At 36.9% G+C, this 25,930-nt stretch overlaps 1 protein-coding gene across 11 annotated transcripts in view; it reads right to left on the reverse strand.

The window, feature by feature from the left end:
* NGLY1 (N-glycanase 1) overlaps positions 1–25,930 on the reverse strand; it is a 26,222-nt gene continuing 292 nt past the window's right edge. Inside the window, exons 2-14 of one of the 11 annotated variants that reach the window (XM_026057273.1) lie at positions 25,555–25,695; positions 24,863–24,991; positions 24,256–24,370; positions 21,870–22,112; positions 17,830–17,989; positions 14,275–14,494; positions 13,394–13,515; positions 12,843–12,988; positions 12,548–12,658; positions 8,249–8,413; positions 6,762–6,950; positions 3,172–3,349; positions 1–2,622 (exon numbers count right to left, since the gene is read on the reverse strand). In XM_026057273.1, the coding sequence (XP_025913058.1) occupies positions 2,447–2,622; positions 3,172–3,349; positions 6,762–6,950; positions 8,249–8,413; positions 12,548–12,658; positions 12,843–12,988; positions 13,394–13,515; positions 14,275–14,494; positions 17,830–17,989; positions 21,870–22,112; positions 24,256–24,270 (1,725 nt within the window). In that variant the 5' untranslated portion in view covers positions 24,271–24,370; positions 24,863–24,991; positions 25,555–25,695 and the 3' untranslated portion in view covers positions 1–2,446. Of the gene's footprint in view, positions 2,623–3,171; positions 3,350–5,512; positions 5,698–6,181; positions 6,353–6,761; positions 6,951–8,248; positions 8,414–12,547; positions 12,659–12,842; positions 12,989–13,393; positions 13,516–14,274; positions 14,495–17,829; positions 17,990–21,869; positions 22,113–24,255; positions 24,371–24,862; positions 25,916–25,930 lie in introns of those variants that run through there. The other 10 variants (XM_026057275.1, XM_026057268.1, XM_026057276.1 and 7 more) reach the window with 10 other exon arrangements.

Consider the following 25,930-nt stretch of genomic DNA (forward strand, 5'->3'; position numbering starts at 1 on the left):
TAAATACCCACGCTTTTAATGCACATCATGGCACAGATCTTTCCACCATACAATATTGCAAATTCAGGATACTGCAAGTTCTTATTGAGCAAACATCAATGAAACAGAGCAAATTGTCAGAAGAACTATCTCTGGTTTAAAAAATTAATTTAAAAAATTATTAATATTTAAGTTGTACTGAAATACAGATCAGAAAAATAAGTGCCTTTTAAACAATTTTATGCACAAAGAGATTCAAAATAGTCACCGTATAGAAGGTACTCCACTCCAAAAGAAGCCTGAGAAGTTCCATTTAACTTTTACAGATTAGGTTTATTCAGTCATTGGGTTTTGCTCATTAATTCTTTCCTAACATAAGCACTTTTATTCATTGCATGTAATCTTACAAGTACAGAAATATTTGTTGATTAATTAGATTGGTGAAGCATTTTTCAATCTTTTTAATTCATTCAGACTTTTTAAATAATGGACTCTAACTACTCCAGTGTTTGAGTGGAGATGATTTTATTAAGTTATCCACAGTTATTATTCTCCCCCCAGAGATTTTGACCAAAATTGTGTGAAAATTACTTTCATCTTACTACTGTTAAATCTGCTCTGCCTTCCGCTTTCAAATTACCAAATGCAGTTAAGCTGTTCTGCAATTCCTAATAGTCCTCTATTTTAATATATTAAGTAATAAAATAAAAGTATGTTCTAGCTTAAAGCAATATCTTTTTAAGCTACCAAAATTACGAAGCAAGGTATTCTACTGATTGGTGTCACTAATTTTTTGGGGGGCCTAATTCCTTCTGACACAGTACACAGCTACTCTAAAATACTCTTTTGTTGGGTTCCCACTCAAAATCTCAGAACCAGCACTTCGCTAAAACTAAATACAGGAGACATTTTGAATAGATACTGGCAAATTCACTTTGCGTTAGTACAGATCAACACCATTCCATATAGTTCCCTGTCACTGAGTTGTTCGGTACTAAGGGAGTGGGACTGTCTCTTTCCAATCCCTCATAAACTGTCAATTTACATTTAAAGCAAAACATATAATCTATCATATATAAGCTATCACTCCTGAGCTGCCATATTATAATACTTTTTAAGATGTCTGTGGTATAACTTTGATGCTCATGTTCACTGTGCATATGCAGATTCCTAATAAAAGCTGAATATTCTTATATATGCTTAGATTTGTTGAAAGGTCAGCAAACATTTATTTCAATGGAAATTATTTTCAACAATCATTTCAAATCAATACAATATTTGGAAGGGTCAAAAAAAAAAGCTTTAAATACACTAGCCTTAAGAACATCCCCAATTTTCACTTATTTTAAAATAACACTATAGTACAAACTTTGTATTATAGTCCTATAATATAAAATTTCTTCTACAATCCAACCATAGTTTTCCTCAAATTCTCTCATAAAGACTGTCTAATCTGAGCATTCCATAGGTGATTACTATAATCACAACGCTGCTACATCTGACCTGGAATCAAAATTTGATCCCCTGGGTGGTAGTTTTTGTTATATTCAATGCAAAGATGTTTAAACACTGTAATAAAGAACAGAGAAATTGTATATACTTTTACATCAAATTTGGGAATAGTATTCAATGCAACTTAACACAATACTTAAAAGTGATTTCAATCTACATGCTCAATGAATTATTTCATTTAAAAGTTGGACAAATTTGAATTTATATCATACAAAAATATGTAAAATGAATAATCTATTTTTCACAGAGAAAATCTGATATTCTTATCCAGTTTTAAACCTGTATTTCATATTGCAGGCCATGACAAAATTTTAGATACATAATGAACACTTCTTTCAAAATTAACTTGTTTTCCTACACCGTCATACTTCCAAACACCTCTTGGTATTAAACCCAAGTTTAACACTTGGATATATAACAAGATCATTTTAAGATTGCTTAAATGTTTATCTTAATGTCAGCTTTTCTGCTTATTACGTAAAATCATCTCTTTTAAAACGTCTAAGTCTTCTATTAGTCTACTAAAATGTTTTAAAATCATCACAATGCAGCTGTTGTGATCTACCAAAAAATGGAACTCCAACAGTAACTCCAAATAGCAGATTATAAAAAACAACAAACCAATCCCAAAACTCCAAATCAAAATTTCTCCTATGCTCTTATGATCATGTCATGCTTTCTAAAAACTGTTTTCTCTTCATTATAGATAAGGAAAGGGGTATTAGTTTTATCTTTCAATTCCTTAATTTTGATGTTGTTTTTAAAGTGAAGAAGGTTTTCATTGTGATGTTTACCTATTCAATACACGTGCAGTTTCAAGTGGGTTACATGGAAGGTGTGAAACAGGAAAGAAGCTGCAAGCAGGATCAATGGGAACTGCCATCCAAATCTTCGTGTTGTATCCATGGCATAATGTGTTCAAGTAATCCAAAGAACATATCTTCTGTTTCGGTTCTCAGGGGTCAGCAAGTTTTATAATTATCTCCAAGCAATTTTCTCCATATCCTGTTAAGATCTCTCTAAACAGCTGGGTGTGTTGCCATGCAGCTTCACCATCCCCTCCAGTTAGGATTGCTTCCAATGTAATTTCCATTGCACCAGAAAAATCTGAATAGGAGCAAAGACTTTTATCTAGTGGAGGAAAAAATAAACAAACAAGTAAGCTTCTGCTCCAGAAAGCATCTAATGCTAGAATGCATGTTTAAGTGTAACTTGTAATGAATATTTATGGATCTGCATTACAGCTATTCAACTTAATCTATCACTCAGTGGCACAAAAAAAATCAGCTGCAAATTTTAAATATTATTTGTGTAGTGCTAATGCTCAGAGGACTCAGTCAAGACTGAAGCCACCACACATACAAACATCTATCCTTCCTGGTAAAAAACATAAACATCTTCTATCCAGTCTGTGTTCTTGCTAACCATGCTCTGTGGCAGGTGTAGCTGTATATATCAATAAAACTGGGTTTTGGAACAGGGTTTTTTTTGTACCAATTTTGATAAAATGCACAATATTTTCTTGACCTTGGTAAGAAAGATTTTGTAGCAAAAGTCAAAATGCATCTGCCTTTTTATTATTTTTAGCATTTACACATCAGACTTCTTGTATAAACTATTCTATTTGCAGTTGCACTTATGCTACATGGCATTACTCATTTTTTAAAATTCCATACTTACCTCCTAACAGAGCAATTTCTGCTGTGGGGGAGTACACTCTCCACTTTATTCTTCCACTTTGAAATGTCTGACTGCTTGTCCTAATTGACACGTTATCTATTTTTAGACCGACTGACTTACACTCAAACTTCCAGCTGATGGAAGCAGAGGATGACCCCTCTTTTCGGGCTAAATAAACCTAAATGGAAAGAAGACATAGTATGTTAAAAAGGTGATGATCAACACACATCTAATTAATCAGTGTAACAAGGATATCAAATCTTAATACACTTTGATTTTTATAAAGCTACTGAAACAGCAAAACTGTACATAGTACAATTTTGTTCACAATTTCCTTCTGAATCCTTAAGTCTATTCTGTAGTTAGATGTACATGAGTCACAGTCCTTCACTGGGGAACACTGCAGACTATTTCAACATGCTCTGTAAAGTTTAAGCCACAAAAATAACTAAGTTTATTATTTTAAATAAGCAGAATTGTTTTTTTATATAAATCCACAGGGCCACACACTGCTTTTCATTTTGGTTACACAGTTTTTCAGCAGCAGTACAGAGCAATCAGGCCACCAGGTATTTTGGATTGTTCAGATGTGGCGGCTGGTTGCACACCACTTTTCCTAGGACTTGGCATATCTCGGTTAAACCAAACCGTAGTACATGCTAGCCATATATAACTCCTGTAATAACATTATTTAAGCTGTCAGAGATTTGCATAATTTAATGGAGTACCGATGCTGTTCTAAACTTCAGTTAGCTGAATAGTCAAGCTCATATGTTAATATTCATTAAAGAGTTACTATGAACCCTCATACATTTTTATAATAAGCTTTTGATGGTACTTTTAAGTCTAGCATCCCTTATCAGCAAACTAATATAATGGGCATTACAGCCTGAAGTGTCAAAACTGCCATGATCCTTCTGGAATCCTTAGTTAAGAAAACTGTTATCAAAATTCTACTATTATTTCCAAGCTTCTGACTAATGTCATACTAAATGGACTTTGATAGCTCTTTAGTTTTTAATCTGAACAGAACAACTCTGGTAAGATGATAATAAAATAGTAATATGTTTTACTAAAGATCCCATCCTAATATGGAAAATGTCATCCACAGACTATAAAACAGAATTTTAGTACTGGTATTCACCAGGAATAAAAATGTTAATCCTCATGTTAAAGAAAGGTGAAAAAAAACCCAAAGGTGTGGGATTTTACCCAGTAGTAAAAAAAAAAAAGCAGTACCTGGGGAAATGTAACAATTTAATCTGCTTTCATGTGAGTATAGTCTTGAGGTTCATGAAACTGCTAATCTCCACACAATTTTTTAAAGTATCTCAGCTAGTTCTAGCACGAGATCTCCTTCGATCAAAATCTACTCAATTGCCATATTTCTGTAATGAAGCTAAGAACACAGCATTTATTAGTATTTGGTTGAGGTGCATTAAACATAGGCTTTTAGGGATAAAAACTAACACATGGGCCTGGCTCATCTTCCATTATATTATCCAAGGATTTAATCAGAAAAACAGAAGTAGAAGTTTCCTTTTGTGTCTCTTTGATTGTCCTCTACATGTTACATGTGGCTAATCTTTTGCTAGTATTACTGAAAAAAAATCTGAATCCAATAAATAAACAAATAAAAAAACACAAACCCTCATTCAAATTCACTTCTATGGGAGGAACTCTTCCGGAAAAAAAGCTTTTAAAAATCCATGGATTTTAGACCTACAAGTTCTTATATCACCTATTGTGGTCTGATTGTTTTAGCCTGAATGACAAGTTATTCTGGGTAATCAGTTCCATTAAATTTGTGTTTTGCAGCTGTTTGGGTTTGATACCATAAAGCTGGGAGACATTTATTTATAGCAAGGAAAAACATAAATACAACAGAGATTACAACTATCAGGCTGGCTAAGAAGATGAGCAAATGCATGCTATCTGAAACATTTTGTTCAACAACATTGCAAAGACAGAAGACATAACTGATACTTCTTTTCTGTTACTCCTGGGCTAATACCTATAGTTACCCATTATTGTGGCTTTTACATGTAATTTCCTTTCCATTCATCACATACTAAATGATACATAAAACATTTTTGAAGGTTCCTGGCTGGAAGGGTTCTTGGATAGTCGCTGAATCAAAACCCAAATCTGTACCTTGCAGATCTACTAGTGGTCTTAAAAAAAGAAAGAACACGCAAACCCCAAAAAACCTCTCCCTCTGCTGCTCCCAAAATACAAAAAACCTCCCCAACAAAACTTCATTTTAAACTTGTATACAGGCATTCTAAAAGATGCTGTTCCTGTAGAACTAACATGTCTTAGCCACAAGCCTGAGATGTACCTGGATATGTAGCTCCTAACTTCTCAAGGCCATTCTCTTATCCTTTATCCAGAAAAACTGAGGTGCTGTTGAACACAGGGTAATCTTAATGTCTGGTCTTACAGATCAATGCCTCCCTGTTTTATCTGATTAGTAGAGCCAAGCAGAACAGCAGACCAGTAATTGATTTCACTGACAACACGTTTCTTGCAAAAGAGAGGATAATTGATCATTGGAGACTTGAAGTTATGATGTGCTATCACAGCTTTAGCAGAACATAGGGAACAGCTGTCCCTTATTCTGATTTTTTCTTACTTCTCTTTGCCCATTAGCCTACTCCGTTGTATCATTTTTTATATCATTCTCAAGTTTCTTCCTTTCTTCCTTCTTTTTACAGTAGAATAACCTCTAAAAGCTATTCCCCTGTAACGTTTTGCAAGTTAGTTATTTGTAAGCCCATCTCAGAAAACATTAGGAGAGAATCATGTGGTTAGCTTCATTTTTYGTTAACAGAAAGCACACCATTACTTAAACTAATAGAATATTTGGCCAGAGACCTTTCAGGCTAGCAAGATGACAGAGGAACAAAGCAATAGTAAGCTGTAGTCCCTGCCAGGAATGCTCAGTCCCAGAGTCAGTGGCTGTTGCTGAGAAAGCTGTTTGCTAGTAAAATACCCTTTCCCATCTTACAGGCATCAATTCTCCTCATCTTCGATTTGGAGCATATGATTCTTCTGCTGCTCAGTGTCCTGACAGATGGAAAGGAATCTGGGCAGGGTACCCAATATCTGGATAACTGACAGCTTTTTGCCTTCTTGCAGATGGAAGTACAGTGTTGAGGATGAAAATTTCTTTCCTTGGCTGTGCATCAAAGAGATATGATACACTATAAAGCTATTCTCCAAAGCCGAAAAACCCTTTTAAACTTTTTTGCAAATATGTATTTCTTTTTATTAAAACAGTCTTGCGTGTTTGTCCAAAAGCATAAGAAGGAAGCCAGATTTTTAAATTTGGTGTTCCAGCAGGGATTTTAGCAATCTGCAGAGAATTTAATCATTCCTTGCTGAAAGGCAAGGTAAATTTATTTCCAATTTCTTGGATCAACTGGCAATCTTATCTGAAGCTTAAGAGTAACAGTTACTCACTTAAACTAAATTTTATAAGCACTGAGAGAAGTTTTGATGCCAAATACGGGCAAGGATTTTCTACTTTATTGGAGCTGTTATACTTTCATGGTAGATTTTAGGCTTTTAGGGATTGCTACCCTTACCATTTTCCAATCTGTTTCAACCTTCCTCGAGATAGACTCTACCTTCCAAACACCTGTTTCCCAGCCAGTTATTTTTTCATTATTATTGGAAATCCGTGTATAACTATCTTCTACTACATTGTATGTCAGGTGGAACAGTTTAGATGTCTTCTCTTTTTCAGAGGGAATAAAAATTACTTCTTTTCTCTTCTGAAAAAGGCAAAAAAATACAAGCATCTTCATTTCCTAATATATTTCAATAAAACTGTGTTACTTTTAATCAGCATGCCAAGAGCTCACAGTTCAGTCTTGCTGCCAACTGAACCCCCCCCCCGATTTTTAAGACATGTCACTGACAAAAGCAAAACAAAAATTTTAAACTAGTATTCTACAATAGACCTGAACCTTTTGCAGAGAGAAACAGGAATTTATTTTAAAATTTTGACATAATTACTTTTTACAAGTAAATTATTAACAAAATAACATAAAATTAGCAAATTTAAGAAAAGAGACTAACATGCTAGGAATAGAAAATTCATATGTTGAGTATATTTCTTGTACAAACAACAAGCAAATGATTATTTTGAATACCAAATATAATTCCGTGACTATCATATATAGATGCTTGTATATGACAATTTACAGAACAGCTTCAAAAAAGGTAAAGTACAAACTCCATAACTCCATGGTATTATATATATTTTCAAAGATTTGTCACTGCTTTTAGGAGATTCAGCAAAACAGAAATTAAATCTTCTAAACTAAGGAGAGTTGAAATAAACTCTTAGTTTCTCAAACTTAAACAGTGCTGTGAAACCTATTAATTTCACCTAACCAGTTCTACTTGGGATTGTCAGTTATTCTACATGACAGGATCATGTCAAAATTGATGCACAAACTGGTGGGGTAAGTTACACATTTGCATGCTGGCTCAAGCTAAATATGGCTGAGATTTTGCAAAATTGTATTGTAGATGATGGCTTTCTGAAATACTCAGTAACTTTGATATGAAAATCAATTAATTTAATATTTAGGAGAAGCAGTTCCATTTACATGATCCCAATTGCTCCTACATTGTTTTATTAGCAAAAACATCTGGCTTAAAACTGCTTCTATGCTTTAACCAATAGTAATTAACAATACAAACACACATTTTTATAAGTTTTCCCCAAAGCATCCAACTACCTTAAAACTTTCTAGTTCTGTTACACTGTACCTAGTCAAGAGAAAAGAAAAAAAAATTCATTAACTTGCAGGTGCAGATCACACACTTTAGATCAGTGGTTCCCAAGCATTTTTGGAACCAATGGACCACTGTGAATCCTCAAAAAATTTCTTGTGAACGTCTACTGAATTAATTTCAATCTTCCACCTAACGTTTCTGCAAGCTTTACTGCTGAAACTGAATCTGTAAACCACCTACCACTGACTTATGAACCACTGTTTCTCTGCAGTGGGAACCACTAATTAGCTACCTCTAAGATGGCTGCCAGTCGAAAGTAAAATACCTTGGAGCCAATTTCACCTCTGGCTACTCGCCAAGCCATTGAACCTGATGTCCTTCCACCAAATTCACCAGGTTTAGGGGTTTTAGGAGAAATGAACTCAACAAGCTCCACAACTGTCCTTTCCAGAAGCTCTCTTCTTCTGTTTTCTGACACAAATTGTTGTCTCTGAAAATATATTTAAGAAACAAACAAAATAAAAACATTCAGAGAAATTATATCTGTAATTATGCTCTAGAGTGACACCAATGGGGAAAAAAATTAAAAAAAACAGACTAACATTTAAAGTCTAGACTGACTGTTAAAAATATTAATCTTACACCATCATAATTGCATGTTTATTCCACTGTGATGTTTAAGCGCTCTCTCTGTGAACTTTCATGCACTAACTATGTGGATTTCTTTCAGAGTAAGGTTTGTACTATGTTTATAACATATTTGCTTGGATGAGAAAACACTTTCATAGCATATTTTATAATTATTCACATGTATTCTGTACCTTAGCTGTTCCTGAGATTGTCTGGGGGAAAGAGAAAGCAAGCATAATTACAGGGTCAAACTTTTCTTCTCTAAGGTGAAATGATTTGGTTGGCAACAGTCTTGGTTTGGTGACTAAGTCCAGAGATTCTGTTCAGATTCCTGAAAGAGTTAATTCACAGTGACTATCCTATCATAAATAAACTACAACATTTGATTTTGCAGATGTCACAAAACTGAGTAAAATCACATCACCTACACTTCATGGTAAATCACGTGAACCTCAGTAGAAAAGAAAAAGAAATTACATAACACACTTTCTTTGGCCATATGACTAGAAGTAGGGGTCTTTTTTGATAAACGACTTCAAAAAATACATTAATCAGTGGATTTTTGTCTCCATGATCTTCGTGTCAAATATATACAGAGCTGATATGTGAAACTTTTAACCTTAACTGTGGATACATCTGCCCAGGAATGGAAAGTTAAGTTCAGGATTGGGTACATGCATGATGATATATCCTCTTTTTTCTCCACTTTGGTGTTCACCCAAGGCATACACAGTCAGCTCATTAGGACCTGATACTTCAGGCCAATAGGTATTCCAATTATCTCAACAGCAGTCCTGAGCCCAGAATTTTTTTCTATTAGGGACCAGAAAACAAAGGCCTTTCAAATACCTGTTCCAGACAACAATATGGAACAGGATAAAGGAAAGTAGATATGGGGAAATTATGAAAAATAGTTCCAGCTGAACAAATCCCAGCTGCCAAGCTGTAACACGGTATGGTGGAAATATAGCTCAGCTGGCATTGATGGATGACTAGCAGCAACACCAGGCCACTTGCCTGGGCACCTGAGTATCGATATTTTTATTAGCATTTTTTATTTAGTATTATAGATCTCAACCCAGCTCAGAGGAAATTTGATATTGCTTACCCTAAGTTAGCAATTTCACTCTAAATTTTCATCCTAACCACTTTGAAGTAGGAAAGCTCAGTGTAATGGGTTACCACTACTGAGACTTGTGATGCCATACTGAGAACTCATTGCCCTTGCTCTGCAGCTGTCATAAATGCATGTGAAAAAGCAGTCAAAAGAACAGTGCTTCTAAACAAAAAGGATGTTACAGAAGACATGGCTCTTTTACATATGATACAAGAAACTAGCAAATTCTTCAACTGCAAAGAGTACAAATGTGCTAATTCTTGTAGTTCCCCAGAGCAGGTTCTTGCATATAAATGGTAGCAGCATGTAAGACATGCATAATGCTTACACACTGCAGAGGTCAACACTGTATGTGCTGGAAAAACCTGTAACTTAAGTTCCTACAAATGATGTTGCTGTCACTAGCATTCATGTACTCAAATGAATTCCAAGAACTCCAACTGTCACGGCTCAAACTTCCTGCTTTTGCTTTTTCTTAAAACAAAGCATTGCCCTGTACATATCTGCTCAGGCCCCACCTTTCTTAAGGGGAGAGGGGGAATGGGAAGGAAGAATGAGTGTGAACTGCAGCTTTAAAATCAGTTCTGCATCACACACTGGTTATGCTGTTCATGTCTCCTGAAGGACTGCATGCTTCTGGGAGACTGATACCTTGGTTTAAATGGACTTGTCTTCTACTGCTGTTCAAGCAACAGATAATTTGAGGGTAGGAAACAAATACCAAACCATTACACTAACATGGATACTGATTCATCTCATATATCAATAACCATGAGATAAGAGGAAAACTAGTAATTCAGGTTGGAGTTAAGAGCTGACCTTGTTGTTGCAAACCTCTTTATTCATTATCTAATCATTCATAATTACTACCATAAAAGGGGGTCTGGAGCAAATCAGAAATGAAAAATGTTTCCCTGTCCCACCCTCTAATGAAAGCAGCGGAAGGTTCAGGGTCTCCCCCCCACCCCCACCCCGTTCTAGAGAGGTATCTTGATTACAGGTAACATAGTAGACTGGAGCCCTCTGGGCTCAGAGGGTTGTGATCAGCAGCACAAAGTCCAGCTGGCAGAAGCTCCTGAATACCATATGGAAATTCTTCAACAGCAGCTTCTTAAAGGCTCTCCCAGTCCCAGGGCAATATCATCTCAGCGTGAACTTTAGGAAACATCCTTGGACTAGCAGCAGAACAATCAGAAGAAAACTACACTGTGAACAAGCTGTCGGTAAATTGTCTGCAAGCCCCTGATATCCAATTCCAACTCTAACAGGCAAAATAAAAAGCAAGAGCAGCTACCTACACAGGTTAAATAAATTGACCCTGCCAAAGGTATCCTGAACTGCTACTGGGCAAAAGGAAGTGTGTGCATGAGGAGGAAGGGGATGTAAGTACCCTTCAGTGTGTAGAAATTTGTTCCTCCAAAATAACATAACAAATCAAAATTCGTCCTTTAAAAAGACAAGAAAAAGGTGTTTTATTAGACTCATAAGACAGCTTTAATAATATTGTGAAATGACAAATACCAGGTTTTCCATTCACTGGCGGGAGATGAAAGTATGCAAGAGAGAAGAAAGGGGTGGGCTTTTCCACATATAGAGAAAAGAAGAGATAAGAAATACAAGGGTGTTTGGAAAGCATACATCTATCTTTCTTCCCTGTACTCATTTTTTTTTAAATGAAATTTTGGTTTAAAACATGAGCAGAATGTCTGTTCTTTCTTTCAAGAGGTGCTTGTGTCAGCTCATGAGTTGTACAGTGCTCTAAAGACAGGTAGGGAGAAGGAAGAAACAGATCAAGAGACCAATATACAGCACCATCCACTGTTGCCAATTCAGAGTTTAAAGAGACGGTAACACACATTTTCACTGGAGTTCTCTAGACTTCTAAATGAAACAGAGCATCATTCTATGGTGACATCATCAAGGGGTGTGTGTGGGGGGGGGGGGGGCAGGCAGACCAGACCCCAGGTCAGGTGCATTTACCTTCCTGATTCCATCAATATTATCATAACTTTCCAATAAAGTGTCCCCCCGCCCAGCACCCTGGAAGAAGTGAGGACAAAATGGAACCAGATAAGTGGTTCAAGGTTTTATAGGATTCTAGTACATTCAGTCAAAAAAGTTCAGCCTGCCCCAAATATGGGAAGGAAAAAGCTGTTAGCAGAGAGCTAGGGGGCAGGCTGAACTTTTTTGACTGAATATACTAGAATACATAAAACCTTGAATGGTAGACTATGACATACAGGTGAAAATGTTTCCATGTGTTGTTTTGGGGACATTAGGCATGAACAGGATATGTGGGTCTGAGCCAAAACTCTGACAGTATCAGCACTTCTTGAAAGTACTTGAAGCAGCCTGTGAATCATCACCCCTCACTTCCTACAGCTTGTAAAAAGTCACAAAAGACAAGTTAGTCCTGCATTTCCTACACCTATATATGTTACTGTTTTCAAGTTATAGCCTTCTTGATGTGGGCAATGCTTAGCTGCCTTCAAGGAGTTCGCACAGTTACAAAGCACCTGTAGTTTACCCCATGTCTGTTAACGCACAAGAGCCATTAAGAATACTACAAAGTCATTACAACTAAAAAGAGAAGAAGCAAAAATAGAAGATGCAACTAATTGTGTAAGAGACTATGTTAATCCTCTTGCATACCATTCTTTATCTTATTTCACAGAAGTTCAGCACTGTGATTGATCCTTTATTATTATTTATTATTCACGTAAAATGAGACCTGTACAGTTAGCAATATTTTCACATTCCATAGCCCATGGACATTTCCATCAGTTTACAAAACACATTCCCTTGTTCAAAGATTTCACATACTGGAAAAACACCTATTTTTCACTTAAACAAATCTGTTTAAGAAAAGTTACATACCGTTCTATTAAGTATGTTAATTGTTTCTCGTAGTGTAGCTTCACTGACCACTGTCCTTCTAGAGAGTACTTCTTCATGCTTACAGCTGTATCTCCACGTGACATCAACAACCTCAAGCACAAGTTGAAGAAAATGAAGCAATCAAAAAATCCCATACATATTACTTTCTTTAAAGAGGCTAGCTAATCAAAAAAAATTTTTCCCCCTCTAATAATTCTGGAAATTACATTAACATAGACTATTTCACACTCATGCTTCAGGGCAAATTTGTTTTTATTAACGTAATTACTCTTACCTCATCTTTGGAGAAGGCAATTATGTAGGAGAGCTTCTTTCCCCACCCAGTTTCATAGAGAAGAGGTTTATCACAGACATTTTCACAGGGATCACAGTGAAGCCATCTTTTCTGAGATACAGAATATACCTCAGTCCACACATGATCTATATAACAAAGTCCAAGAGGAAACAATGAATTATAGGGATAGGTTCTAACAGCCCAAAATACTGTAACTTTTCCTGATTTATTAAATGAAGGAACATATGAAAGAACATATTTTCTGATCATCTACATTCAGAGAAGTTATGGAAAGAGAACGCTCTGATCTTAGTTGAATCTAAGGGAACATGATCCTAAGTATTGCATGATTCCGAAATCAGCCATCTAATCTTACTAGCATATTTCATCTCATCAGGCAAGAGCGAAAACTGAATTTGTTTCCTTTATTAGACAAACTACAAAACCTCAGATGCTGTCTGCTGGCTATTATAACCTTAGAATCATAAAATATATAGCCTCACTTTGCATATGTTTGTACAAATATTAAGATGTTCTAGAATAACTGATACCTGTAATGTCCCAGACATATCTAGCTTCAAACCCTACAGCTCTGCAACACAGTGTAAAACAGTTAGCCCACTCGCCACAACGTCCACGTCTGGTTTCCAGAAGTTTCTCTGGATTATAATACCTGGGGGGGGGGGAGAACAGAATAATTTTATTCATTACATATACTTTGTACAAATTAGTTGACCTTAACAGGGAATACATATTTTGCTAAAAAAACAAATTAAAAAAATTGCATCATGTTGTTCCTTGTGATAATGTGAATAGATTTTAGTCCACAGAAGATAGTGAGAATGATTGTTACACTGTACAAAATAAGTGCGAGCAGAATGCTACTTTGACTTCCCATATGCCTGTCATCTGCTTATGGCAGCACTGAAATTAATCCGATTTTTCAGTTTTGAAAACTGACTTAAATTTCAGCTTAAAAAAGGCTTTTTGTAAGCTGGTTCTTACAGTAGTTAGCATGATCCATGAATTGGAATGCATTTTGTTGCTAAAGTCAGCAGGAAAATGTACGTTACATATTGTAGTTTCTCAAAGTAAATTAATTTTCCTTAAAGTAAGAAAAGCCACCTACATACTATGCCAATATTAAGGTATTTTGTTTTATTTAGAAGTTGTATTTTTTTTTTGACTGTTAATTTGACCAAGCCAGACAAGTATTCAGAAGAAAACTACTTAAATGAAAGCAGTATTTTGTTTTTAAGAACTTCCAAAGCTTATAGAATGATTAATGGTTCATCAACCATCCTACAACATTACTTAAAATGAACTCTCTAGTCTTTCATCCAACAACTTCTCTTACTTGTTCACAGAACACACAAATGCAAAGCTATTTCTTGAAAGACAAGGAAAACAAAGCAGATCTTCATGTGCTCACCTTGGGAATCTATTAGAGAACTGGCACTGGTTGCAGTAATGATTTTCCACTCGACTGGCATTCCATCTTAGATCATCATCAGTAGGTGACAGGTTATCTTTAGGCTCTGTCTGCCCCCCACATCTGCTGCAAGGAAGATTATTTACCCAATGAAAAAAGTCATTCTTAAACCAGTTCAAAAGCTCCAACAGCAAGAAGTCCTCTTCGTTCACATGTGCACCTGCAAAGTTAACACACTAAAGTCAAATGGCAAAATGACAATTTAGTTGAACTTTTCAGTACCTACATAAATCACTGCATCAGGGCCATTACTCTACATCAGAAGTATCATTATAAAGTTTTGTATGTTGCCTAAAAGCACAAAAAATTACCAAAGAAAATCTGAATTTTAAAGAATGAAAATACAGTTTGCCATTATCCAAAGAACAAAAAGACTCCACTCCAGAACACCACAGCTAGAACGAAGATGAGGGATTGCTCAGAAAAAACAAGTTAGATGCACAGAGAAGCCTGGTGAAGCTCCTCATGCCCTTCATATTCTTTCAGGGCTATGGAAGCAATAGCTAAGAATAGAAAAATGACTAACATGCTATTAAGCTAAGAATAACAATTGCTTTGACTTCCTCATCTTAAAGGATGTTAACATGCACACACACTACCAGACACTAGCAGCAGTCTAGCCAACCAGGTGTAGTGTGAACAGACTTTCTATAGACAAAGTGTATGCACAGTTCATATTTTTTTCAGTAATTAAGCTTTGTGAACAAAGTTAAGTTTGTTTATAACTTCAGCWAATAGCCTCTTTGAATTCAGCTTACCCGAGCTAGACACAGGATGTCTTATTTTCTTACTCTCTAGCCAATTCCCCCATACTTGWACACCAGACTCTTCTGTTCCATTTTCCTGAGTTCACAGCACGTGTTTGAGTCTTCTCACATACTGTTGCTATTCCACCATCTGGAAGTAATCCCACTTTACCTAATTAACAAATTATAAAATCCAGCCTTCCAAAGGAAGAGATCCATCCCTTCTGTGTTCTAATTCCTCAGTCTCTTTAATTTAAATGTATATTCTGCTCAAATGCCCAGAGAGATCCTTCTCCTCAGATTCATAAACATTCAACTAAGTCTTCCCATCAATTCCATCATCTAGACCACACTGCAGTCAAATATTAATAACTGGTTATTTTATGTACTATAGTTTGTTTGTAATTACATTTGCAGACAGGCCTGACTAAGGAATACGAAGATATAAGAGGAACTTATACAAATCCTGTTAAAGGAAGTTGCACTGAAATGGCATGATAGTTCCTCTTTCAGGATGGCAAAAAAAATCCTAGATGATGAAAACATGTAAGCTCAATTTAAGTCTTCCTCTGGAGTTGAAGTAGTCTTGTCTGGTACAGAAGGCTCTTTGGGCTACTAACTCTATTAAACACACCAAGAACATGAAGAGAACGAGAGACGATTATCTCTTAATCAAAGCAAGAAAACCCGAGACTTCAAACTGACTTTTAATTGTAGTAAAATTTCCATTGTATTATACATGAAAAATGCACTTGTGCTGAAGCATTTAGACAACAATTATTGCTTATACAGTGGATACGATTGTGTATTTTACTTCAAACTTTCTGCTAGAGGACAATTTTTTCTTTCTACTGGATAACAGCATATAACAGAATCCATCTATGAAAGTTTAATTGCTATTACATGAATATTCTTCTCCTGGTTCATTAATAAATCCTTCATGAAAACACAGCATGGAAAGCATGACAGATGTGATCCGTCTGAATGGGAAATTGTTGGCAGTAACATGCAGTTATTTTCAATTGGACAATCTTTCTTTCTAATGGAAGGTGGTCAAGGGAAAAAAAAAAAAAGCCAAAAACCTGTACTTTTGTTCAAGTGACCACAATTTTATTAGCATGGTCTTTATGAGCCAAAAATCCTCTGACACCTGGTAGGGGCCTACCCAAAAAACAAGCATCACTTAGCACCAAGCAGTTATTGCTGCAGGTGAGTGTCTTAATACACGAGTACAGATACACAAAGAAGCTGAAAGGGCCAATTAGGCATACATCTCATACACAGTCCATTCTCAAAGGAATGTTTCTATAAGGCTTTTAAAAATGCTTTTAAGTTGTCACAGCCTAAGATAGGGCAGTTGGTCCTTCCACCCTTCCTTTTATTTATATCTAAATTAAGATCTGGAAGCCATTTTGAATAGATTAGCTTGATGGCTTGGGAAACAGCAGCACCTGGAATCACCATCCTCCTCCTTCTTTCCCCCCTAAGGTACACAGAAGAATTGGAAAAAGAGGTTCATTTGTCTTTTTTTTTTTTTTTTTTTAAGAGGCCACTTCAGTGATCTACATTTTTTCCTACTAAGTCTCTTTCCCCTACTTCATAGTCCTACACTGCTGAATGAGAATGCTTTGTACTTGCTTATCCAATTTCCTACTTCCAAACAGAGCTTTACAAAAAGAGGAAAATTACTCAAAGATTCATTTTTAAAATGCTCATTTATGCCAAAAACATTACATATTAGTGTGTGGCTGTGTATTATAAAGTTATTCATAAAACTGACAAGAAAAAAAGCTTATTTTTGATTTGCAATCAACAGCACCCTCTAATACACAAGTCAAGTTAGCAGAATTGTTTCAATCAACCAAAACACTCTAAAGATTCACAGTTAAAAGGATTTTTGTGCTTAAATATGGAATATGGCCTTGAAAGCCCAGTTTTGAAAGATATTTATCTTGTATATGTAAAATTTCACTATATTGATGTACCAAACATCTAAATCTATCATAGTCCAATTTAAAAAATTTCTATTTTCAACTGACAAAGGTTTAGTATGTTCAAAAGAAGCCATGGATGCCACAAATATTTATGCCTATGCATTACCTTAGGTTCCAAGAGGACCTTCCTGTGAACAGACCTACTCATTTAAGCATTCACAAGAATGGTGATTCTCAATACCAGCTTGTGCCCTGGAAAAGTCACTAGCAAAATATCTCTCCAATAATATCATTTTTAAAATGAGAAATTGCATTTTTTATTTTTTTATTCTGAATTTAGAATTGTAGTATTTATGGGGAAATTGCACTCCAACAATTTCAGAACAGTAACTACATAAGGAAAAAAAAAAGCTTCCCTACATCTTCTTTTTGTTATGTTCTTCCTATTTAGGGTGAAGTAACTGTAAATGCTTACCCTATTTGTTTCCCCAGCACTGTTTGCGGCTGCTTTAGAAATTAGGAGTTCAAAATTTCTATATAAAAGCAGCAAAAGATGGATGGACAAGAATGAAATGTAAGTAACACAAGTTACTTGCAAAGGAAGCAAAGCAAAGGGAGAAAAGTAGAAAATTTGAAAATGAGTAAGACAAGAGACAGACAAGATAGAAGGCAATTCTAATTTAAAGCCAGCATTTGAAACCTGCAGGCATATGGCTTAATTCACACTCCCTAAAGCATAGCAGTCACATGCATCACGCTTAGAAGTTTGACAGAGTATTTATAGTTTCATACAAATTGTAACTTGGTACCATTACCTTTATCCAGTATTGTAGCTTGTGCTAGCTTTTTCTGAGCCTTCCCTTTCAATTCTTGGAGAGGAATTGAAGCTAGTGCTTTCTGCTGAAGAGGAGGATTCTCATATACCAATACAAGATGTTCAAAGTTTGTTTGAAGTTTTTTCAAGATATTTGCAGCCTGCAAAAGGATTTTCAGTCACAAGATGATTTTTGAACTCTCACCTTGGACAGGAGAACAAAGCTCTCCTATCTCAGTTTGAGTCAGTCATAATCCCATACTCACAGTTACATTATAAAATTCTTTACAGGAGAAATCTTTATTTGTAAAGATATCAATAAAAGTAGCAAACACCACCACCACTTTACCTGTGAATACTGCCTGCCATCTTTGAGCTCTCTGAATGGTGTCTTGACTGAAAAGTGAACTGATCCAGTGAGAACTGAAAATGTTTTAACAGACACCTCTGATGACAACATTTTTGACTTTTTTTTAAATGACACCTTTTACCTGATATCTACAAAAAAAACTGTAATTCATTCCATTTTCCAGACACTGTTGCACTTCATGCCCTAGTTCCCAGAACTCTAATACTATCCCAGAACTCCCTTATTTGTGAGCATAGCTTGTTTATTTCTATTTCCTTCTTTCAAAGATCAACTCTAAAACTTATTTGAATATACAGTCCTGTGTCCATTTATTAACAGCATATTTCACCATAGATCAAAGATAAGAACTTGGCTTTTTCAGTCAGTTATTAGGCACTCAGTGGCAACTATATGTTGCACTGAAAAAGTTACACCCACATTTACTGAAATAAGCTCAAGCTTCTAATAGTGGAGCAGCAGCCAAACAAACTATTTACTCACATTTAAAGGGGGACAAGAAGGAAAGTGAAACAGGATTTTAAAATGCGTCTGGCATTTTTTTGAAGAAGCACGTGGTGCTGCTAAATCATCTTTTTCTCTACTGCTAGATCATGCTTCAGTCTTTAGTCTTGTTAATTACCATCTTTCCTTCATCACCGATGCCATATCCTCCTGAGAGGCTAGCAGCAAATGTAACATAATACGCAGGTGAGAACCCTCCAGAAGATGCTTCTTTCAAAGCAGTGTTTAAATTGGGATTAATTATTTTGCTGCTGAACAGTACTACAGGACCAGTCCTTACTTTTCATAACTGCTGAAACAGGTCAGAATTGGTTTCGCTCTTCCTGGAGCTCATCAGCTGTAGGTAACTGGTTTAACATCATAAACCCAACTGCGCTCAGATTCACTTCAATGCAAGTTTGCAGAAGAGAAAATAGAGCAGGATTTGGGCAACAGGTATTCTCTCCAATCCCATCACACAACTTTAAGTTAGATTACAACATGCTCTCAGCAGCTGAATATGGCATAATTTTGCAAAACAAGTTAACAATTAGGTTTCTTGCATGCATTATATTCTGTCATACATAACAGACAAATATGTAGAACATCTAAAGACACAAACATGATCAGCTCATCACAAGACAGGATGAAGTCAGGGGCTGCCAATGGCTTATAGATCTTCAAATTCTGTCAGCTTCTTGGAAAAATGTTCAGAGATATCATTCAACACACCAGAGAATCCCCCAGATTCTTTGACAATTCAAGCTTTCCCACAGGCAAACAATATCAGCATTACAGCAGTGCTCATCTAGAACAGGGCCATGCCATTTAGAAATATTGCTGTGTTGGCTCAAGTAACCCACTTTTCCTCACGCTTACCGAGACTGCCATGAGTCACAGGGGTAACACACAGGCATGAAATAAAAATGCTTGCATTACAACTATCCAAATTTCTCTGACATTTGATAGCAGTGCATACAACAACAATACAGCTACATCTCTTCAGAATATTCATTAGAGGAAAAAAATAAAATAAAAAATACCACACCCAAAAAAGCCTACAACTGAAAACATCTAATCCTGTGCAAGCAAAATGGCTGAGTCACAGCCAGAGTATATTTTAGACTTCCTTCTAGTCAACCCAGACTATACATCCCAAACATCAGTAGTTCAGAGAGCTAGCAGCATAATTCTCTGAAGAGATCAACCAAACCAGAGTTCTAAGAGAGTGCTACCTTTGCATTAGCTGTCTCTAACTCTAGTAAGTTTAGTCCCACCACCCATGTTTTACGTCAAGAAGCCTGGAAGACATTAGTTGCAGAGAATGGATTCACAGTCCTGATTGCTAGCAAGAGACAGGGCAAAATAACTACACATGAAAAGGGTTAACTTCAAAATACAGCAAGCATCAACTTGAGTTATGCAATGCAACATTTTTTTCACTCCAAGACCAACACAACTTTTAAAGCTCCCAATATTGACCACTACTAGAGCAGCCACTCTAGAGGTTTCATAATCACTTCCTACCATCCTGGCAGAAGAGGCCACAACAGTAAAAACCAACAAACCAACCAAAAGCAAACAAAACCAGTTACTGTATTTTACAGGCAACTGCTAACATAATTAGATTAAATGGCTCAGTGTTACAGTGCCCACAGAAGTTCCTTTCTCAAAGGATATCATGGGTAGTGAAGAGGCACCGAGCGCTCTCGCTCCAAAAGAGATCACTTGAGTCTATGTTATACCATTTCTTTTTCACTGATCCTAGGTAGGTACAAGGAAGAAATAGTTATCCATGATTCAGCATCCAACAATAAGCTGATAACATCTATTAAAAAGGCACAGACTCTGCCGGAAGATCTACAAAAATGAGCTTTTGTAAGAATTCATCTTGCATCAACTTATGTAAGAACAATGGCTGAAAGGGAAAAGACTTTTCAGAGAGTTAAACCAAAGCATGCTTCAACTTTCTATCAAAAGACATAACTCCTTCATTTTTCAAAGTAGCATAAAGTGTTAGAGCCTTTCCCCATCAGGCCACGTAACATCAGATGAAAGATGATCTCTGCCTCTCTGTCTTCATAGGGGACTTTATCTCAACTTCTTGGACAAGGACACAGCCAAAGTAACTATACACTTGTCCCTACTTGGCTAAATTACTCTCACAATAGTTGCATACAAATTAAGAGAGCCTTCACAGGCTACACATACAGCGCACAAACTGAGACTTCAAGAATCAAACATACTAGGCTTATCTCTGGTTCTTCTGTTGGCTCCCAGATGGATTCCAACAGTAGTTCACAGCCTTAGTCTTAGCTTTCTAGAAATTAACTTGGCAAGTCACAGCTACATTAAAACCGAAATTTTGCTGCTGAACTTCAAACTGTCACACCATTTTTCTCCCTCATTGCCACAGCAAGATCAAAGCCCAGCACAACATGCATGAATGCTGAGAGACAAGTTTTGCTGAAGAAATTCCCCAACAAGCGTTAGATCTGTCAACAAGACAAACCTGAACTGACTTATTCCACACTTTTTCAGAATCAGAAGTGAAGGCAAAGGATACAAACACAGTGAGTCTTGGAACTTCTGATTGCAGATAGACATCTTCATGAAGCTCTACATGAACAATCAAGCTGTGCCCTGACTTACAGCAGGCAGCTGTGCAGGCATGTTGAACCTGTGAAGACCACTAGTTGATTCTCTGTGTCATACTCCATTTTGTGATGTGGAGAAGTCTTTGAAACAAAAGCTTGCCTAATCCCTCAAAGACTGCTATGACAGCTGCCTGATAAATGCTAATCTCCTCTGAAGACTCTCTTAAGGGCAGCATTTCCCACTTAACTGACTCCTAAAAGTTCAAATTGCTTTGAATCTCAGACAACAAAATCTCTTGCTAATATTCTATTTATGGCACATTTGATGTTTCAGTTGGATGAAGACTTAACAAAATATTCAAAAACTTCAGAAAACAATGGAAAAAAAAATCCTCTAGTCTAACCTCCTGCTCAAAAGTAGGGTTAGGTATGAGGTCAGACCAAGTTGTTCAGGGCTTTATCTAGTTGGGTCTTGCAAACTCTTAAGTCTGGAGACTGTACAACCTCTCCACGTAACCTGTTCCAACGCTCGACTGTTCTTCAATGTTTATATATAATGTCAGTGCTCCTACAAAGTTTTAAAGTTATAATTACCATTTCAAGAGGTTGTGCCGGTGATGTTTCTAGTTGCTGATGGGCAGGGGCAAGAACAGAGTCAACAGGTCTTGAAGGCTGACGTGCAGCTATCCCAGTGCTGGCTACAGTGTCAGAAGATCCTGATCTTTGGATGTGATTTGACTCATTCAGTCTGCTACTTCTCTCTCCAGCAATTAAATCTCTGATTTTACGTAGCTGATCAATCGATGCTTCCTTAGGGAAAACCAGGTGAGTTTCTCCCTGAAATTTAGAAAAATTAATTCAGTAATTAATGCAGGTCTATGCTTGTCAGTGATTTTTATCTATTGTATCACCTATACCATTTACTGGAAGCTAGCATGCCAAGGCCTGGCAGGATTCAGCCTCCAGATTAGGTTTGTCACAGCTTTAGATCAAGAATCCACAGTCAATTTGGGGAAAGAACACTTGTAATAACATGCTTTTGTTAATAACTTATTTTGCAGAGACAGATATGGACACCATAGTTATTGTTTGGCAGAGAAAGAAAGAGCAACAAATGAACAGCACATGCTCAATGTACACAGTAAAGCAGTAGTACACTAGATTAGGCAACACAGAAAGGTTAGCTAGTGTTGGGAGAGGAAGCCCCTAGAATGGCATCTGCTTCAAATTCTTTTCTATGTTGATGTCCTTTAGGTTTTATGCGTCTTCAGATGGGAAATACTATCCTTATTTATACTTGTACCCAGCTTGTTTTCTGGGTTCCTATTTTTCATTATAACATGACCCATTATGCTGCAGTCACAAGCAATTATGATGGAAGCAAAGTGACTGTGCACTTAAATGATGAAAAATGTTATTAAAAATATGAACATACTGAAAAATTCATACTTTAAGAGTTTCTAATGCTTCAACACTTCTATTTATTAAATGGAATAATTTGTTTATGCATCACTTCAGTACTTTTAATCACCACAAAACTAAACAGAATGCACCAACCTAGCAGAAGAATCCTTATTTTCTATTTGAGAAAGTCAGCTTAATAAGCAGAGGTGAAAGAAGCAACACTTTTAGCTAGTGCTGTTGGAGAGAAGTTTGTTGGCTGTAATCTCAACTGGCACGATACCCACAGGAGTAAGCCAGTATGCCCTCGATGATCTGAGAAAAGTCAGATTAACAGTTTACACTGCATTTAAAATGACCCATATTGTTGCTGCTAGAGTGCTTCATCACCTACATAGACTACTTGACTAAGGCACATCATTAAAAGTCATCTCCTGAGCCTCAGCACGGGAATAAATCCAGTCACCCCACAGACCACTCTGCAGTCATCATTTCTTTCAGCACACATTTACTTTTTGTAAAATCATGGCAACTACACTAGATAACTTCATCAGAACAGAAGGCAGAAGCTTCATGACAGTTGGGCCTAAGGAACAAAATGAACACACTCATACAGAAGCATAACATGAAATAGACAAATTAAAGCAAGAACAGAGCAAGAGCTTTGTACCATTAAAGCAAGAGTTCATTTTTCACCTTAGCTCTCCTGTAACTACAAAGGCTGCTTCTAGTGCAATTCTCAAGTACTACCAAGACATGGACCATTTTAGCAGGCAAGGTAGTCTTTGAAATCCATCTTTCTGACTGCAACCAAAAGATTCACTGAAGGCTATTTTAGAATATAGTTTCATAACAATTTTAATTGGGTACAAGCCCTGCCCTCCCAAAACAGGCTGTTGCCCTCCACTTCTATCATGACAACACTACTACCTGTGCAGTCGCATTGTGAATTGGATAAAAATTAGTCTCTCGCAACAACAAAAGCAGTGTTTTTCTATCAATCAGTTCCCTTATCTAACTTACTACAGGGCCACATAAGCCCTGATGGTGGTGGGAACAAGCAACTGCAGGCAGCAGAGGGGCAGGATCATTTCTTTAAAGGACAGTTTCCATACACAGGTTTACAATATAGAAACTACTGCCTGAGGGTTCAGTTTAATTTAACATTACGTTCACCTAATAGCCAACTGCTCCTAAAATAGGGGGTTCCCACCACTTCCTTTGTGTCAGCATGGATACATGGATATCTGACCATGAAGTAAATTAGTAGGGAACCAAAAGAGCATAAAAACAAAACAAACAACCCCCTACCTCACCCAAAAAACCAACAACAACCCCAAAACAATCTTATCACAGATCAGATTAGCTCTAGATGCACCAGGATGATTTCCGAAGTAGCCTCACTCAACTTTTCTGCTGGTCAACAGCAGATATTTGCAAAAAAAAGATTGAAGGAAAATTCAGAACAACTGGCCAAAAATCTAGTGCTTTGCAACTGAGGAAAAAAAAAGAAAGTTCAATTTTAAATTTTAGTGGGTAAAACTCACGAATACATCAGAAATAACTAGCTCATACTCACCTCTTGAAACCCCATTTCAAACAAACATTCAACTGCTCCTCTGACAGGTAACAGCCTAGTAGAAAATGCTGGATTTCCAATCCGAATGAATCTGTACTTTTCTTCATAAGGATATCTGAAGAAATTAAAAGTTTTAATTATGTTTGGAAAATAAGTAAACACTAAGAAGTTTGGTAACTACTATGCAGCATTACTGATTCATAAAAGTTAAAAAAAAAGTTTACTTTCATYTATACCATGTAGGCAGAAGATGAAATATACCTAAAACTTAAGTTTTAACTCCTGCCCTTCTGTGTTTAATATCAAGAGTTACAAGTTAAGTTGCAACCCAAAATTTGGAACCAAGCATGTGAATAAGTATTTTGCAGTTTTAGAGAGCAGGGCCTAACCTGCAGCAACAGTTAAAGTCAACTTCATGACTCTCTTGTAGCATTCTAATTAGACTCCTCCCTCAGCTCAATGATGGATGGTCTTAGGCCCACTACAGAAATGATGTTAAAACTTCCTGGTACATGGGTAAAACTATTATGTCCATCTCTTGGCTTCCTGAAGATTTCAAAGTTCCCTGTTCCTCCTCCAACTCTTTTAAGTGTTCTTCATTTCTCACCTCTTTGTTTAAAGACAGCCAGCCCAGGATCCATTGTTCTCTATGTCTCTACTTCACACAGCACAGTTTTTACATGTGGTTGACACACCACATACAGACATGGAGAGGCAGCTCATACAGCTTGAGTTGCTTGAAAACAGCATCAAGGTCAACCATACATATTAGTATGCCCATACCCCTAGAAATTACACCTTGCAAAAATACAACCAGAATTAATTCTCGATACCAGTCTTACTGAGTCGGAGGATAAGAGTAAGGTAACAGACAAATCAAGTTATGTCTTTGGTGCAATTATTTAAGTCATATTTGTATATACATTTGCATCTAGGTACTTGAATGTTTGCAGAATCAGGGCTAATGCACGCTTATATGTATAACACAAAACACAAGTCCTTAGAATCAACCAAATAACGACAACAATAAAAAGAGCCAATATTCACTTATATAAAAAAAGTCTTATTTAAGTATTGACAAAAGAAATAGGATGCCCTTGAACTCTGATATTAGGTAACAAAAATGAGTCACATCTAACAAATGGCAGGTATAGTCTCATCTTTGAAATGGCTCCGTCTGTGATCCCATAAATAAGCTACTGCATAATAATTATTTAAAATAAATCGCTTCTAAATCTTTATTTGTAACACAACAAGAATTAATAAATTCACAGGCTGACTCTATTTTCTTAAAGATACACAAAACAGAAGGCTCGACTGGCAACGCTACGGAGCGCCTGCAAGCCCCGCAGACTCCAGTGAAAAGTGCTGTGGCGCCCGATCCCCGCCGCCGGCGCCCCCGCACAGGTGAGGTACCTCATCGCGTCGCGCAGCCGAGACCTGCAAGGCACAGCCAGGGGCTGGGACTCCGCCGCACGGCAGGGCCCCCCCGCCGGCCCGCTGCCTGCGGGTGCGAGGGGCACTCGCAGCTGTCTTCCTCAGCACCCTGCTCAGGCGCTTTGCAGCTACCACCCGCGCTCCGTGAGGGGCAGACGAAGACACAGGCGCCACGGGGGCTGCCAGCGGCGGCTCGGCCGGGCAAGAGGGGCGGCGGCCGTTGGCGGCGCGGCCGTTG

Source organism: Apteryx rowi, unplaced genomic scaffold, assembly GCF_003343035.1.
Source record: "Apteryx rowi isolate R43461 unplaced genomic scaffold, aptRow1 scaffold_138, whole genome shotgun sequence".
NCBI classification, from domain to species: domain Eukaryota; kingdom Metazoa; phylum Chordata; class Aves; order Apterygiformes; family Apterygidae; genus Apteryx; species Apteryx rowi.